This window comes from Varanus komodoensis, unplaced genomic scaffold (assembly GCF_004798865.1).
Source record: "Varanus komodoensis strain SLA01 unplaced genomic scaffold, ASM479886v1 scaffold343, whole genome shotgun sequence".
Lineage (NCBI taxonomy): Eukaryota > Metazoa > Chordata > Lepidosauria > Squamata > Varanidae > Varanus > Varanus komodoensis.
Window position 1 is genome coordinate 37,097 of NW_025335840.1, and position 15,055 is coordinate 52,151.

At 56.5% G+C, this 15,055-nt stretch overlaps 1 protein-coding gene across 1 annotated transcript; it reads right to left on the bottom strand.

Moving 5' to 3' along the window:
* Positions 1–5,583: 5,583 nt before the first annotated feature.
* Positions 5,584–14,283, bottom strand: LOC123027822 (H-2 class II histocompatibility antigen, E-S beta chain-like). The gene is made up of 6 exons (XM_044439066.1): positions 14,130–14,283; positions 12,370–12,651; positions 7,588–7,869; positions 7,015–7,128; positions 6,672–6,695; positions 5,584–6,115 (listed from the first exon to the last, which is right to left on the bottom strand). Exons 1-6 carry the CDS (start codon positions 14,218–14,220, stop codon positions 6,102–6,104), a joined length of 807 nt encoding a protein of 268 aa, XP_044295001.1. The 5' UTR covers positions 14,221–14,283; the 3' UTR covers positions 5,584–6,101.
* Between the last annotated feature and the right edge of the window lie 772 nt (positions 14,284–15,055).

Consider the following 15,055-nt stretch of genomic DNA (forward strand, 5'->3'; position numbering starts at 1 on the left):
CCGCTTCGCTGCCTGGCGCTGAGGAACATGGGCCCGGGAGTCCTGCTGTGCTCCTCCCGCTTGCGGGCTCGAGCTCCAGGGGTCCGCCCCGGCGCACCGGGCTCTCCCTCACCTGCTCCTTTCCAGCGGGCCAGCACGTGGGAAGAGGCGCCCTGCAGGCACTCGGTTCCGGGGGCTCAGCGGGCTGGCCTTCCCGCGTCCCGGCCTTTGCACGCTGTCGGAGGGGAACTCCCGCTCCCCTGCAGTCACAAACACACGCGATGCGTGGGAACCCTTATTCAGAAGGCAAAACAGAGCAGGTGCAATCTCTGGGCCCGATGTTCTCTGGAAGCAGATGGGCCTCCGGCCCCCCCTGCCTGACTCGGCAGCCCTCAGGAGGGGAGGCACCTCCTGCCTCACAGCGCCCTGGAGGGACAGGAGCTGCCGGGCTGTGTGCTGGGCTGAGCCTGCCCCTCGCTCAGCCCCTCCCGTCCCATTTTCCCGGTCCCCGGCCCTTGGGACTTGCCCCGTGGGGTCGGGGAAGATCCGGACTCACGCTGATTGCTGGGGGTCTCTTCAAGGGGGCGAGGACCTCTGAGCGGCACGGTTTGCTCTCAGAAGAGGGCCTGTGGCTTCCTTGGCAACGCTGAAGGGGCAGAATCGCAGCTGGAGGTGGGTGGGCAAATTGCCAAGGAATCCCTAATTCCTTGCAGCAATTCTGCCGGGCGTGAACTCCGCCCGAGAGTCTTAAAGGGGCGGCAGAAAACTCTCGGAAGCACTGGCTGCGTTCTCCGAGACAGCGCGGAGGGGCCCCGGGAGGGCCAGACGGCCGGCGAAGGGCTAATGTCGCCCCAGCTTCAGGGAGGGAAAGGAAGCAGAACCTGGGAATCGCAGCCCGGTTACTCTGACCTCGATCCCTGGGAAAATTCCCGACCAGATCATGAAGCAGTCAGTCTGCAAAGGCCCTGAAAGCAATGCGGTGATTACTGGAATGGATTCCTCAGGAGCAAATCCCGCCAGACTCACTCGATCTGCTTTTCTGATCGGGTCACCCTCCTGGTGGACTGGGGGAGTGGCGTGGCCACAGTCTCTCCTGACTTCAGCAGAGCGTTTGGCCACTTGCCCCAAGGCCTCCTATGCCTGCCATCCGGAGACGTCTGTATCGGGCGGGTTAGAAATACCCAAATAAACAGACAGACTGACAGACAAAAATAATGCCTAAAGGAGCGCTTGCGTCCATATATGCCCTCCCGCCCCTTGAGATCGGCGGCAGAGGCCCTCCTCCGGGAACCTTCTGTGAAAGCTATTGGGAGGGTGAGTACCCGGAGAAGGGCCTTCTCTGCGGTGGCGCCCCACCTGTGGAATGCGCTCCCCAGAGAGATTCGCCTGGTGAGTCGTTATTTGTTTTTCAGCGCCAGGCCTTTTAATTTAAAGTTTATTAAACATAACATAAACATCTTAAACGTTATTTTAATTGTTGATTGTATTTATTGATTTTATATCTGTGCCAAGATGTCTCCAGATTTTTAAGGTAATTGTATAATTGTTTGTTTGTTTTGGAAGCCGCCCTGAGGCTTTTTGCGAACGGGGCAGCATATAAACCTTCCAAATAAATAAATAAATATCCTAATACCCGTTCAGCTGGATCCACAGCTGGCCCTTGGCTCGGACTGCAGGGGAGCTGCTCAGACTGGGGAGAGGCGACAAGAGAGCGCTTTCAAAAATTGTCAGTCAGAGCAGGGTCTGGATCTCCTCTTGATCCATCCAGAGTGCAAGAAATGGAATGGCGGGCACGGGGAGCCAGAGTCTGCCCCTTTCCTCCGGCGTCTGCAGAAAACCCTCAAGTCGCCCCCTCCGGGAAGGACCACCGGGGACCGTCTCCATGCGCAGCGAGGACCGGGCGGTCGCTAAGCTGCGCTGCGCCGCGCCGCGCCTCCCCCGAAGGCGAACCACGGCTTTTTCCAGCGGTGCGGCCAATGGACACACGCGCTCTCCGTCCACAGAGAGCGAGGCAGGGCTCTGGTGGATTCAGACAGCCGAGCCCGGCGGGAATCTGATCCCCGGATGGTTCGGCTGAGGACGATCGCCTGTTCAGTCCCTCCAGAGGGAAAGAGAACCTGACCCGTTTCCTGCTCCGCATCAGAAATCCAAGGAAGCCTCTGGCCGGATGGATCCCCTCCCATTTCCCTGCCCTCGTTCCTCATCTCAGGCATATCACGGGAGAGGAAAGCAGGCCAGCGGTTCTGCGTCCTCCAAGCAATGGAGGAGGGCAAAAGCTTCCGTCGCTGCCCGAGGGGCTTTTTCCAGAACTAGCCGGTGAGGGCTAAGGGGACAAGGCGGCGAGGCGGAGGGGGGCGTGTGCCCGAGGGTATCGGACCGCTCCCCGCTCGCCCCCTGCCCCCGCGCCCCTCGCGCAGGCCAAGCACCTCCGATGCAGGGCAGGGCTGCAGCCAGTGCCCCCCATCTCTCCCCTGGCTCCTTTGCCGCGGCCCCACGGCTGGCTGGCTGGCTTGGCCCTCGGAGGGTAACGGGGGTGGGGGCAGGAGAGTTGCACCCGGCAGCAGGCTCGAATCGGGGGAGCCGAGGCGAAACGGAGAGGGGGGTCTCCCGCTCCAAAAACGTAGCCGCGCAAGGCAGCGTGGCGGGAAGGAGGCCCTGGCCGGCACCGGAGGCTCGGCCGTGTTGGGGAGGGGGCTGCCCAGCCTTAACCAGCGCTACCGCCCGCTCGCCCCCCCCCCGCCCGCCCCGCCCCGCCCCCTTCGCAGGCTCCGCCGAGCCCCTTAGTGCGGAGTGGGACCCGCCCGGGCTGTCAGGCAGCCTCTGGGGGCACACGCCCAAGACTGTGCTGGGGTGGGGGGAGGCCACGGGGCCGAGCCGGGAGGCTGGGCGAGGGGGACATCAGGGCAGTGATGGATAGGGGTGTCTCGGGTGTAGGGAGTACGACCGGCCGGGAAGGGGGACGTGACCAGGCAGCCACTGGCTGAGCCCTTCTTGAACCCACGTGCTTGAGGGGTGCCCTCGGTTGCCTCCCCCCCACTTCTTGATGCAGCTTCTGAGTGCAGAATGAGACCTCGGCGTCCACGGGTTAATCCTGGAGGGGGCCGCGGCTCTGGCTTGACACCGAGGCTGGGGTGGGTGCACAGCGAGGAGTTGTGCCCATGGGGGGGGGTGGTCCAGCCTTAGGGTAAACCTCAGCAGGGGGGCGCTGGGGGCTGCAGGCATCTCTCCCCCGCCAGGCGCCCCATCTGTCCCATGACCAGTGTTGGCCAGTGGGGCAGCAGCGGGGGATGGTCCCCTGCTGCCCCCCCCCCCGTGACACATCCACCCCCCACTTTAGCTGACAGAGACTGATCTGGGGGTTCTGGGAGATTCCAACATTCCAGCGGGGGCACCCCACTGCCTGAGGCGGCCCAGCACTCTGTGACCCCCGTGGGACTGTCTCCGCCATCATCCACCTGCTGCAGGTGGCAGGGCGGCGCTGGCCGGACTGGGGAGGTGCGGGGGGGGGTGTCTTTGGCTCTGCACCTGAGTCTCAGCCCATCCCCACAAGGGTGGGGCCGTGCAGATGCTCCGCCCCAGAAGAGGACCACCCTAGATGGGCCCCAGAGGGCTGCCTTTTGGGAGTATCTCAATCGCAGGTTCTACTCATGGCTGCAGATGCCCAGAGAGCTCCAGCTATCGGCATAAAGACTTCGAGCTGGCCCGTTATTAATCTGGCTAAGAATAATTGCAATTAGTCCTGATGCTGCCCCACTCTGCTATTTCGGTTTTCTTCATGCCCCTATTTAAAACTTTTCTATACTGTCCCATACTTAGACGTCTCAGGGCAGTTTACAACAAATTAATTCTATACATAGAAATAAAAATAGCAGTTGCCCAGCATCCAGTGTTAAAATATGAACCCATTAACTAAAGCAAGTTAACAGTTAAAATACTGGGAGAATAAAAAGGGTTTCGCCTGGTGCTGAAAGGAAAGAGGCGTTGGCGCTAGGCAGGCCTCTCTGGGGAGCATGTTCCACAATCGGGGTGCCACCGTAGAGAAGGCCCTTTTCCTTGTGGTCAACCTCTTGATCTCTTTCATGGACGGCTCCCAGAGGAGGTTCTCTGCCTCAGATCTCAAGGGGTGGGAGGGCACATGCGGGGAAGGTGCTCCTTCGGGTACCCAGGACCCAAGCCATTTGGGGCTTTATCAGGCATTACCAGCACCTTAAATTGGGCCTGGACTTCAATTGGTAGCCAGTGCAGATGACAGAGGACCGGTGTTATATGGGAACACCTGCCGGTCCTGTTAATATCCTGGCAGCTCTTCCTTGCAGCATTCTCAATGATATTGTAATAAGTACAGCTCCTCAAGGGGGCTTTAAACTGAAGCCTACAGTGGAGGGAGATGCGCAGCACAGCATACCATCACCTGGCAGAGATTTTTATATTCAAGAGAAAAAACCTCAGATCTCAGACGGGGCCGAACATCCATCTCCCAAAACATGCAGGAAGAAAATCAGGGCACAACGAAAATGATCTTTGCCGGCTATGCATCAGTGACCGGTGTATGAGAAACAACCGACTGTTCATAGAACATGAGGTCAATTCTGATCTTAAAGGAATAATGGAACTCTGTAATTGACGCAAGCAACCAGTTCAAGAAAAGCAGTAAGGAAAAAAGGGAAGTGGAGTTGATCTACATGTGAGAGACACATATATCTGAGCAGAAATACAAGAAGAGGAACTTCGTAGCTCCACTTCGTAGCTTCGAAAGCATCTGGCTTAATTTAGAGGGAGCAAAAAATAAGAAAAACATAATTCTTGGCAGTATTACTATCCGCCCAGTCAGAAAGAGGACGAGGATGCAGCCTTCGAAAAGCAACTCGCCAGCATTTCCAAGAATGATGGCATCATCATGGGGGACCTCCGTTTTCCTGAGATATTCTGGGAGACCATTTCTGCCAAACATGGTGCCTTCAGAGATTCCTGACGTGCATTGCTGACAGCTTCCTCCAGCAGAAGGGAGAGGAAGGAACGAGAGGATCCGCTGTCCTCAAATTAATACTAATTAACAGGGATGACTTAGACGAAAAAAAGAGCAGCCACAGGAACTCTGGGAGAAAGTGCCCAGTATTCAGCATTTTTCAGTTCTCATGAATAGAAACATAGAAACAGAGCGAATCAGAAGGGGTCTCCCGGGTCCAGCCAGCTCTGCTCACAGAAACAGAGCAAGTCGGAAGGGGTCTCCCAGGCCATCTAGTCTGACCATGGCTCCAGCCGGCTCCGCTCACGACGTGCCCACCATGTGCATGTCTAGCCTGTCCTTGAACACCCACACTGATGGGGCCTCAATCACCTCCCAGGGAGGCCCAGTCCACACCCGCGGGGTCCTAAGAAGGACTTCCTGGCATCTAAATGGAACCTGGGTTCCCTGAGCTTTGCTCCATTGGAGGCGTCCTGCCTTCCTCTACAGGGGAGAACAGCTCTCTCCCCACCTCCGTGTGACACCCCCTCACACACCTGCATATCGCCAACAGATCTCCTCTGAGTCTCCCCTTCTCCAGGCTGAAGAGTTCATGTTTTCAAATGACATTTTCTGCTTTTTCACCATTCAAGCAAGAACAGTATTTATTGGTGCCAAGTCAGCCTGCAAGTAAGAGCGAAGCTTTTAGGATGCCAAGCCCCAGAATTGCAGCAGCTCTGGGAAAAGCAGAAGCTGGCCAGGAGTGACTCTCAGTGCTGTCCCTTCAGGGGGAATCTGTTGGGTCCTGTGGGTGAGGAAGGGATCGTGTCCTCTCTTACCCTTAATCAGAAACCTGGGACTCTGCAGCATGAATCCCAACCAAGCCAAAAAGTGTGGCTCTTGAGGCAAAATCCATGGAAAATGGGCAGGCATGTTCTGGGCGCCTGGCAGGATGAGTCCCACCCCTTCACCCCCCACCCACCCAAGCAAAAGCAGGCAGGAAATCAGGGAAAGCCAGGTGGTCTTTGCAGGAGCGGTTTCGGCTGCGGTTCTCCTCCTTGTGCCAATCCGTAGCTTCCAGCCCCTTCACCTTCGCGTCTCGCAAGGACAGAATCTAAAAGCTGAGCTCCAGCAGGAAGAATGGAAGTGTCTTCCTTTCCACCTGCACCCTGGTGGACTAGCCGATGAGCGCTGAAGGGAAGGGGTGGGAAAGGAGACAGGGAAGTTGCAGAGGGAACGAAAAATAGGAGAATGAAAATCCATGCCTGGAACATGCAGGAAGGAGAGAGGGTGGGGTGGTTGACTTGTTGGGGGGTTTGCACACAGCCCCCTCCCCTTGCAGCCCCTCAGGCCACCCCCAGACTGATGGTCCTTCAGGACGGCCTGCGAATGCAGCCAGAGGAGGGGAAGCTGCCCACTCACGCCCCTCCCAGGGAACTTCTCCTGCCCCCCAAAGCTGCCCTATTCCCCAGAGAGACGCCAGAGGGAGGCTCAGGAAGAGCCTCTGGGCAGGATTCAGCCTGTCCACTGAGGCCCAGTCCGGAGGGTGGGACACTCTTTCCAACCCTGCCCCCAACTGCAGCCCCCCCCCCCAGAGCCAGACATGTTCCTGCAAAGGTGCAAGAAGAGCCCCAAGACACCTGGGGGCCCCTTCAGACAAGGGTCCCCCACTCTGCACAAGGATCTCAGGAGAGACAGGATGGAAAAGGTAACCAGTGATGTGGGAGGAGGTGGGGAGGGGCCGTACCTGCAGGTTGCTGGACGGGAGACGCTGGATGGTGAGAGAGAGAGAGAGAGAGAGAGTTCAATGCATGGAGGGAGGGGCTGGTCATGGAGTCCTCCTGGTCTTCAGGATAACAGGAGGGCTGTGAAGCTGGAGAACCCCATCCTTTGTCCCTCGATGCCCCCAGGACCCTGTATGGGATCCCTGCACAGTCTGCCTTAGCTGTGCGGAGGGCCCCTAGGAGCCCCCGTTCCATAGGAAGGGACAACACTGAATCCCAGCATCCCAGAAGCAGAATCTTTGAGGGGGCTGGAAATGCTTCTCTTCCCCTGGACCTGCCCCCCAAGTCCTCCAATGGCCCCTTTACCTTTCTTGCTCCTCAGGTAGAGGGAGAGCCCCACGGCCAGGTAGACCATGCCCAGCAGGGCCCCCACGACCCCCGTCCACACTTTGCTCCTGGCCGAGTCAGAAGTCCGCGGCTCTGGGGAAAGAGAAGGGGGGTCTGATGTGGGAGCAGGATCGGGGCCAGGCTCGGCCTCTCATCCCCAGGGACTGACCGGGGGCCAAGTCCATGCGCAGCAGAGGGGGATGGGGACTTTCCAGGCCCACAGCTGATATCTAGGGTGCTGGCTCAGTCTGCGAGGTCTGCATGGCTGCGCTTCAGTCCTGCATGGGCAGGGCAGCCCCAGACTGGAGTACTGTGAGGGGGCAAGTGGGGGGCTGGACAAAGCTCCAGAGGGAAGAAAAAGGGGGAAGTGGGGCCGCCAACATCTCTTCCTAGGGGGAGGCTTTCAGCCACCCACCGATCTCGGCTGTTCCCTCCAAAGAGTCCGCCCTTCCCCCACCCACCTTAGGCCCATCCTTTCCTTCCTCCATTCCACCCACAGACCCACCCAGTGCCCAGGAGTGCCCCACAGAGGGAAGGGGAGGAGGGCCATACCCCACTGCATGGTGATGGGCGTCTGCAGGCTGGCGTGCTCCACCTGGCAGGCGTAGACATCTCCGCGCTGGGGGGTGTCCTCCAGCATCACCTGGGTCTGGTACGTCCAGTCCCCGTTGTGCAGCTCCTCCCCGTAGAAGACCCCCTCCGTCGCCCGTCGCCCGTTCTTCAGCCAGCGGACCTCGATCTCCCGGGGGTAGAAGCTGGCCGCGGTGCAGAGCAGCAGGGTGCGGGGGGAGAGGGGGTCATCCTTGGTGGGGGAGATGGTGACCGCGGGCTGGACTGCGGGAGAGGAGGGGGAGGTGTGAGACATGAGAGGATTGCAAGACCGGAGGGAAGAGGAAGAGTGGACAGGGATGGGGAAGAGGAGTGGGACCCCCGGGGCAGAGTGAGGGGTGGGTAATGGGGGGGGGAATCATTCTTCTCCCTCTTCCAAAACAGGGTCTTCCCAGGAAGCTGATGGGGGCAGTCATGGGACTGTGGGGAGCTGGTGTGAAGGGAGGGGGCTTGATCTGCCCTTCTTGAGGGAGGGGGCATGAGAAAATGCTAATCACCAAAAGGGGGAGCAGAAGAGAAAGGCCCCATCTCCCCCTCCCAATTCCCATTTTTCTACCCCAGGCAACCATGCCCCTCTCCGACCTGCCCCCAATTTGGTCTCTTGTGTGGGTTGGGGGCTTTCTGTCTCCTCTGACCCTCCCATTTACAGGGCACCTCAATTTCCCCCTAATCTGCCTAGCAGCCCCCCAGAAGGGTCCCAACCTGTGCTGCTCATCACTTCCTCCCACAGAAAGCGGGGAAGGAACAGGCGGGACGGCTCTCCTGGCTTGGGACTAACCAGCAGGGAAGGCCCAGTGGGCAAACTGGCAGCAACAGGTCTCGGGGGAAGTGACCGTGCCATACCTGGACTCCTGATTCTAAAGGATAAAAGTCACGTGTAGCCAAACACATACAATGGACTTCCAGAAAGATGATTTTACTATACTCTGAGCAATGGTAAGTAAACTCTCATGTCAAGCGACTCTACTGGAAAATGAAGTCTAAGATGGATGGGAATTTGAAAAAGGAAATGCCAAAGGCACAATCACAAGCAATTCTGACAAAAAGAGGGGGAAGAAGACAAAAGAAGTCCAATTCAGCTTAAAGATGATCTGAGAACAAAACAGGACATGCACAGGAAGTGGAAGGAATCATGGAGTTTGGGAAGGGCTAACGTTGTCCCAGTCCTCAAGAAAGGAAAGAAGATGAGCCTGGGAAGCTCAGCTTAGCCAGTCCAAATCAATCCCAGGGAAATTCTGGAGCAGGTCCTAAAGCAGTCAGCCTGCAAACACCCCGAAAGCAATGTGGTGACTGCGTCTCTGAATTCTTTCACGCAGGCAGGTTTTGGGAAGGGCTGCCCTTCCACCGATCACTGTGTGGTCCTACAGCATCTCCTGGAGAAATACATCTCGACAACACAACCTCGCTCTGTGTGGTCTTCCCAGATCTCAAGGCAGCCTCTGATTCCACCTGGAGCATTAAACTGTGGGAGAATTTGGAGTCTCCTGCTGACCAGCGCCTGCTCTGACTCGCTCAGACCTGCGTGGAGACGCTTCACTTTGGGAGGACGCGGTGCCCAGGGCCGTCTTCCAAAAGCTGCTCCAACGCAAGCAGGGGGCAAACGAGGCCACATCCTGGCCCCGCTTTTGTTTAGGACTCCAAGGGCTCCAACTAGGCTTAGAAGAGCCTTGCGGAAGGCAAGAGGGTTCTGCGAGCAAGAAGACCTGACACCAAATTTCTCAAAGGAACAATCAGGGCCTTTCTTTTCTCTGTTCTTCACTGCGGACACCCCTGAAAAAAGCCCGTTTCTTCTTCTCAGCGTCCCTTCGAATCCGCAGTTCATTTCCTTGTTGATCTTCCCGGAGTCAGTCCTGCTTGCCTGAGCCACCCGCCTCCCCTCCGCTTCGGCCTGGGCCCTCCTGCCCCTTCTCGGCTCGCCCTTCTTTGCTTTCAGCTCCACCCAAAGTCTTTTGTGGAGCCAGACTGGATTCTTCTGTCTCCTGCTGCATCTTTTATTTTTGCTGGAACATTGTGGAACTGGTCCTTTCGCATTTCTTTCCTTCCGCTCCCACCCACCTCTTTCCACTTGCCACAGCATCTTCCTTTGAGTTTATTAAGATCGGTGTACCCAAATCCAGATTACATGCCGGCTGCCTCCACTTTCGCTCCCTTTAAGATCCAGAGCTCAAGTACATTGTGGTCACTTCCCTAGAGTCCCCAAAGGGGCCTTCACCCAAGTCAACCATATCGGTCAGCACAAAATCGAGGACAACCGAGCCCCAGGTTTCCCCCCTTCTGTCGGAGGAATGTCCCTGCCATGATGCAAGGATTTCCTGGGGGGGACACAGCTCGCTGGGTCAGAGAAGGCAGCATGGTCGGATCCTGCATTCCCCACATCCCACAGTTAATGCTGACATGTGAGTCAAGCCTGCATAGAAAAGCGATGTTTGGATGAACTAACACGATGGAGGCAGAAAGATGCTGGAGGAAAAGCGAGGTCTGGATGCCTTTTCGGAAGCAGATAAATCTATTATCATGTATTCCAATTCCAGAGGAACGGAAACAGCATCTGAATTACACAAGAACTGAAACAGAAACCCTGATTCAGAATTTTAAAAGGAAAAGCCCCAGGGCATGAGGGTTTTGCAGCGCATCTCTGCTGGACATGTGAGGCTGAAGTGGCTCCGCATCACTAAAAAATGTTCAATTAAGGGGAGAGGAAGCACCTGCATCTCGGAAATCAGTGAGAAGTTTAGCTATTCCAAAATCAGAGTTTGATTGGTGGGTCACCCCCTTCCATGAATCAACCAATCAGATTGCAAGCTTGTTGTCAGCTGTCATGAGACTCATTTTGATATATGATAGTAATGAAAATTCATGTATTTTAACCCAAAGATTGGGCACTTTCATAATGAAATACAGGTGAAAATATGAAAAATGATGTCAGTTAGAATTATGCAAACTTTTAAACATTAGTATGGCATTGGTATCCATGCCAGTCAAATTATTCTATATGGATAATCAATATCTGAGTTCTTGTTAGAGATGTGGGGAAAAAATGGGCACTTATTTCCCTAAGTGGTGGGATTGTGAAAATATTAAGACATTTTAGAGAAGGGTTTTTAAGAAGATTAGCAAGAAATTGAACTTGAAAATTGAAGCAGATCCTAAAAAGCAGTATTGCTAATATTTTACAAATAGAAATGGAAATACAATATCAAAAAATTAATAATACATTTGGCCACAAAAGCAAAACTGATAATAGCAAAGAAAAGGAAGGAGAAATGGGATCTTCACTGAATGGAATACAGAAATCTGGAATATGGCTGTTAATGCAAAGATGAAATGGGATTAGGGTGAAAAACAGGACCGAGAAAGAATGATTGTAATGATCTATGGATTTTGTTTACTGAATACGTACTAATGCAAGGGAAGGGTATTAAACCTTCGGCTGATTCAGTGAATGCAGTTCTGGGTGGAAGGGGGTATTCCGGAAAGGACAGAGAGTGAAAGCTACAAGCAAAGAAGAGGAAAGAGACAAAGGTACAAATATTATACAGCCACGGTCCCGGTGGCAGGATGCACAGGTTGTGATTTGTTCTTTATATAAAGGGATTTTTTTTTTTTTGGTAATTAGTGTTGGTTTTTTTTCCTTTCAATTTTATCATGTATTTTATATTTCTATTGTTTTCTAGCAGCTTAGTATAAATTATTATTATTTTAAATTATATCTACAAATTTGTGAGGATATATTCAGAAGCAATAATGCAGAGAATTAAACATTTTGTTTGAGTGTAAACTGAGAAAATGTAAGATGACGATACAGCTGATCATATGGAATGGAAATACACATTTGAACTTACGAAAGTGATAAATATGGGTGAGATGCTCACTACGCTTGTGAAATAACTTGTATGGAAATGTGAAGTCTGTAGTAATGGTTAATGGTGTGGATTCTGAGAAATTCAGGAAGGGCAATCATTTATCAGCATTGATATTTGACTGTCCCATAGAACCTCTTGCAGCTGGGCTCAGAAAAATGCTAATACAGATAAAAGCTAAGCAACATAACATTAATTTGTATGCAGATGATACGTTTGTTTTTTTAAAAAATAAAAGAATAGGGCCTCTAAAAAAATAGAAACATTCAAGGGCTACAGAGCTTAACTTAACTATGAAAAATGTAAATTATTGTGTATCAATATCTCCATAGAAGAACAAAAAGAAATTCAAAGAATGTGCAATAGATACCCTTGTTACTTTATAGAAAGTATGAGAATACACGTAATTTTGTGAAAGGAAAAGGAAGAAATGGCTCAGATTCAACTTACTTATACTAAGCAAGCATGAAATAGTAAAACTGCTTCATATACTGTCCAAATGCTCAGTTTTATTCCACAAATTCCCCCCGTTTCCGGATGATGTTAGAAGAACGGTCCGCAACGTGGGGCGCGGGGTCGGAGGGGCGCCCCCCCCGCCGCTTCCCCCCCAGCGCCTTCCAGGGATGCCACCGGAGGCGCCCCGCCTCCTCCCACTGAGTCGCTCCGGGGGGGCGAGGACGTGGATCCCCCCCGGGCGCCCCCCGGGGTCCCCCGATCCCCCTGCAGCGCGGAGGGGGCGGCCCCGCGGACGCGCGCCCCCCATGCGGGGAGGGCCAGCCGGGGCAGCGGGGGGGGGCTGCGGGCTCCGCGCTCGCGGTGGGCCGCCGGGGGGGGAGGGGGCCGCGCTCCGCCGGGACCCACTCACCGCGCCGCCCGTGCGCGAAGGGGCCCACGATCTCGTAGTTGTGCCGGCAGAAGCGGTCCACGGAGGCCCGCCTGTACTCCAGCTCCTCCTTCTGGCTGTTCCAGTACTCGGCGTCGGGCTCCCCCAGCGGCGTGAGGGCCTCGAACCGGCCCCGGGCGCTGTCGAAGCGCGCGATCTCCGTCCGGTCGTAGATGTGCCTGAACAGGTAGCGCACCTGCTCCCGCCCCGTCGCGTTGGAGAAGCGGCACTCGGCCTTCTGCTGGTGCAGGAACCGGCGCGGGGCTGCGGGGGGAGGAGGGACCCCGCCGGGCCCCGTTAACGAGCAGCACAGAGGGCCAATCGCCTTGCAGGACGGAGCCTGTGCCCGCCTCCCCGGACCCGCAGCCACTCGGAGGGCAGCACCCGCCCCACCCCCCACGGCCCCCCCCCCAGCAGGCACCCCCCCCCCCCCCCCCAGTCGGCCCCCAACAGCCCTGCGAGGGAGGCTGCGCGGAGGGGCAGCGGCTGCTCACAGGCACCCAGGGAGCTCCGTGCTCGGATCAGAATGGGAACCTGGGTCGCCAGAATCCCAGCCTGGCGCTGTAACCACTGCACCACACACCCCTGCCCCCAAGCCGGGATTCGGGACAGGGCAAAGGAGGGAGTTAGCCTGAGGGATTCACCTCCGCAAGAGGCAGAGGGGGCTTGAAAGGGGATCAGGTGACTTCAGGCAAGAGCAGAAGGCCATCCCAGGGTGCTAGTCCTCATGGCCCCATGCTACCCTCAGCGCGTCAGGAACACCAGCTGCCGGGGAAGATGGGTGCTGTTGCTCTCCTGCAGTGCTTGTGAGTTCCCCAGGGGAGGAGGCCGGGTCTCCAGGACTCGCCCGTCACACACCAGCTGATCTGACTTGTGAAAAGTTCTTCCACCAGCCTTCCCAATGGGCTTCCCTTCGGATCTCTGGGCCTGTAACTCCCACCTTGCTCTGCCAGGCAGACCTTCAACAGGTCAAGATGCCCTTCTGCACTGGAGGGATGAATACCTTGCGTCCCAGTTGAACTTCTGCCTGACATCATGGATGTTGGAAGGATTCTTGCCAAAGGCTTCTTGGAGGACGCAAGCCTGGGGCAAACATTCCTCCAGAGGGGCTGCAGGGGCAGGAGGGCAGGGGCAGCTTCTCCCCACTCTCACCCCCCCGTCCCTGCAGCCCCCAGCTTCTTCAGGGGGCTCCCCCCCTTCAGCAGGAGCAGCTTGTCCAGCAAGGAGAGCAGAGAGGAGGGACGCTTCCCCTGCTGAACTTCCACCTGCCGCGTAGTTGCGGAGAGCCCCAGAAACAGACCTCCTCTCCCTGCATCCCATCCCTCCTCTCCTCCCCTTCAAAGCATCCGGGGAGCAGTCAATTCACCCCCTGGCAAAGCACCCCAAGCCATGGATGGGGGCCACCTTCCCAGGGTCTCTGAGCACCTATGGAATGGCGGGGGGGGCACCCCTCAGGCCCTCCCCTCTCCCAAACCCCTTGCCCCCCCACCAGGGACCCACAGTTTCATCCCCAGGGCAAAGGGGGGAAGCAGGAGGAGGCGAGGGAGAGGCGCAGGGACGCCGCGAAAGGTGCTCCAGCCTGGAATTCGGGGCTGCCACGGACAGGCCATCCTGGGCGCTTCGTTCAGGGGGTCACCAGAGGTCGGAGGCACCCAGACAGCCCATAGTTTCGCGCCCCCTAGGGTGGTGAAGGACAGAGAGGGTCCCGCCCTTCCTCCCCCTCCAAGCAGCCCCCTCCTCACCTGGGGGGTCCTGCCTCCCTCCCCCTCCGGGGACCAGCGGTGGCCCCAGCAGAAGCGCCAGCGTCGCTGGAAGGATCCAGGCAGGCCCCATGGCTGCTGCTGCCCCACAAGTGGACGAGGGGAAATGCTGCCTCAGCCCCAGAAGGGAAACTTTTTCTTCTATAAAGTGTGGGTGGGGGGCAAAGCTCATGGGAGGGAGCCAATGAGAATTTTCCCTTGAGCAGCGTCATCAGTTTCCGGGCAGAGGGAGCCCGGCTCTGCCCCTATGAAGCAGATTGGTTTTGGCTGCGAAGGAGGCAGCACAAGCTCTGTGTTTATGTGGGGGGGGGGGGGCGGAATGAATCAATCCCACCCCCAGTTCCCCCTCCTGCCAGGCTGGCTGAGATGCAGGTCAAGTGGGGGTGCGTGTGAATGGGAGGTCCTTTTGAGCAGGAGGGGGCCTCAGCCGGAGTTTTGGTTGAAAAATTCAGGTTTGAAACGTCCAGCACCCCATGACCTGGCAGTGGGGTTCTTGGGGGATTGAGGGCTGGCCTGGAGGTTCGTGTCTCCCCCTCCTCAGTCGACTCCTCCTCCTGTGGGGCTGCTCCCCAGGCTGCCTCCTCAGTGGGTCCTCCTGGGTTGGATCCAGACCCTCGCACACCAAGGGGGCCGGACTCTGGGGCCGGGTTCTCACACAAGGGAAGCCACGGAGGTCCCGCCACAGGATGGTCTTGAGGGGGCTGATCCGGGGCCTCGACCTGCCGCTCAACAAGTTCGCTTTCCCAGGAACCGGCGAGGAAGGAGGGCTTGTGGTTTGGTCTCCAGGCGGTGCCAGGGCTTCCCTGTCACCTGAACAGGGTTCTCATGTGACGACCATGAAGCCCAGTCTGAGCCTCGGTGCCGTGGCGAGGAAGGGGCTGCGCCTGAGCGGGGGCACACGAGGGGCC

Bases quoted from the DNA above. Each gene is read 5' to 3' on its own strand.
- LOC123027822 (XM_044439066.1), bottom strand. From the start codon at position 14,220: ATGGGGCCTGCCTGGATCCTTCCAGCGACGCTGGCGCTTCTGCTGGGG. The intron at 7,870-12,369 runs GTGAGTGGGTCC...CCTCTCCCGCAG, and splicing joins CTTCGCGCACGGGCGGCGCG to TCCAGCCCGCGGTCACCATC. The intron at 6,696-7,014 runs GTAAAGGGGCCA...CTCACCATCCAG, and splicing joins CTACCTGAGGAGCAAGAAAG to CGTCTCCCGTCCAGCAACCT.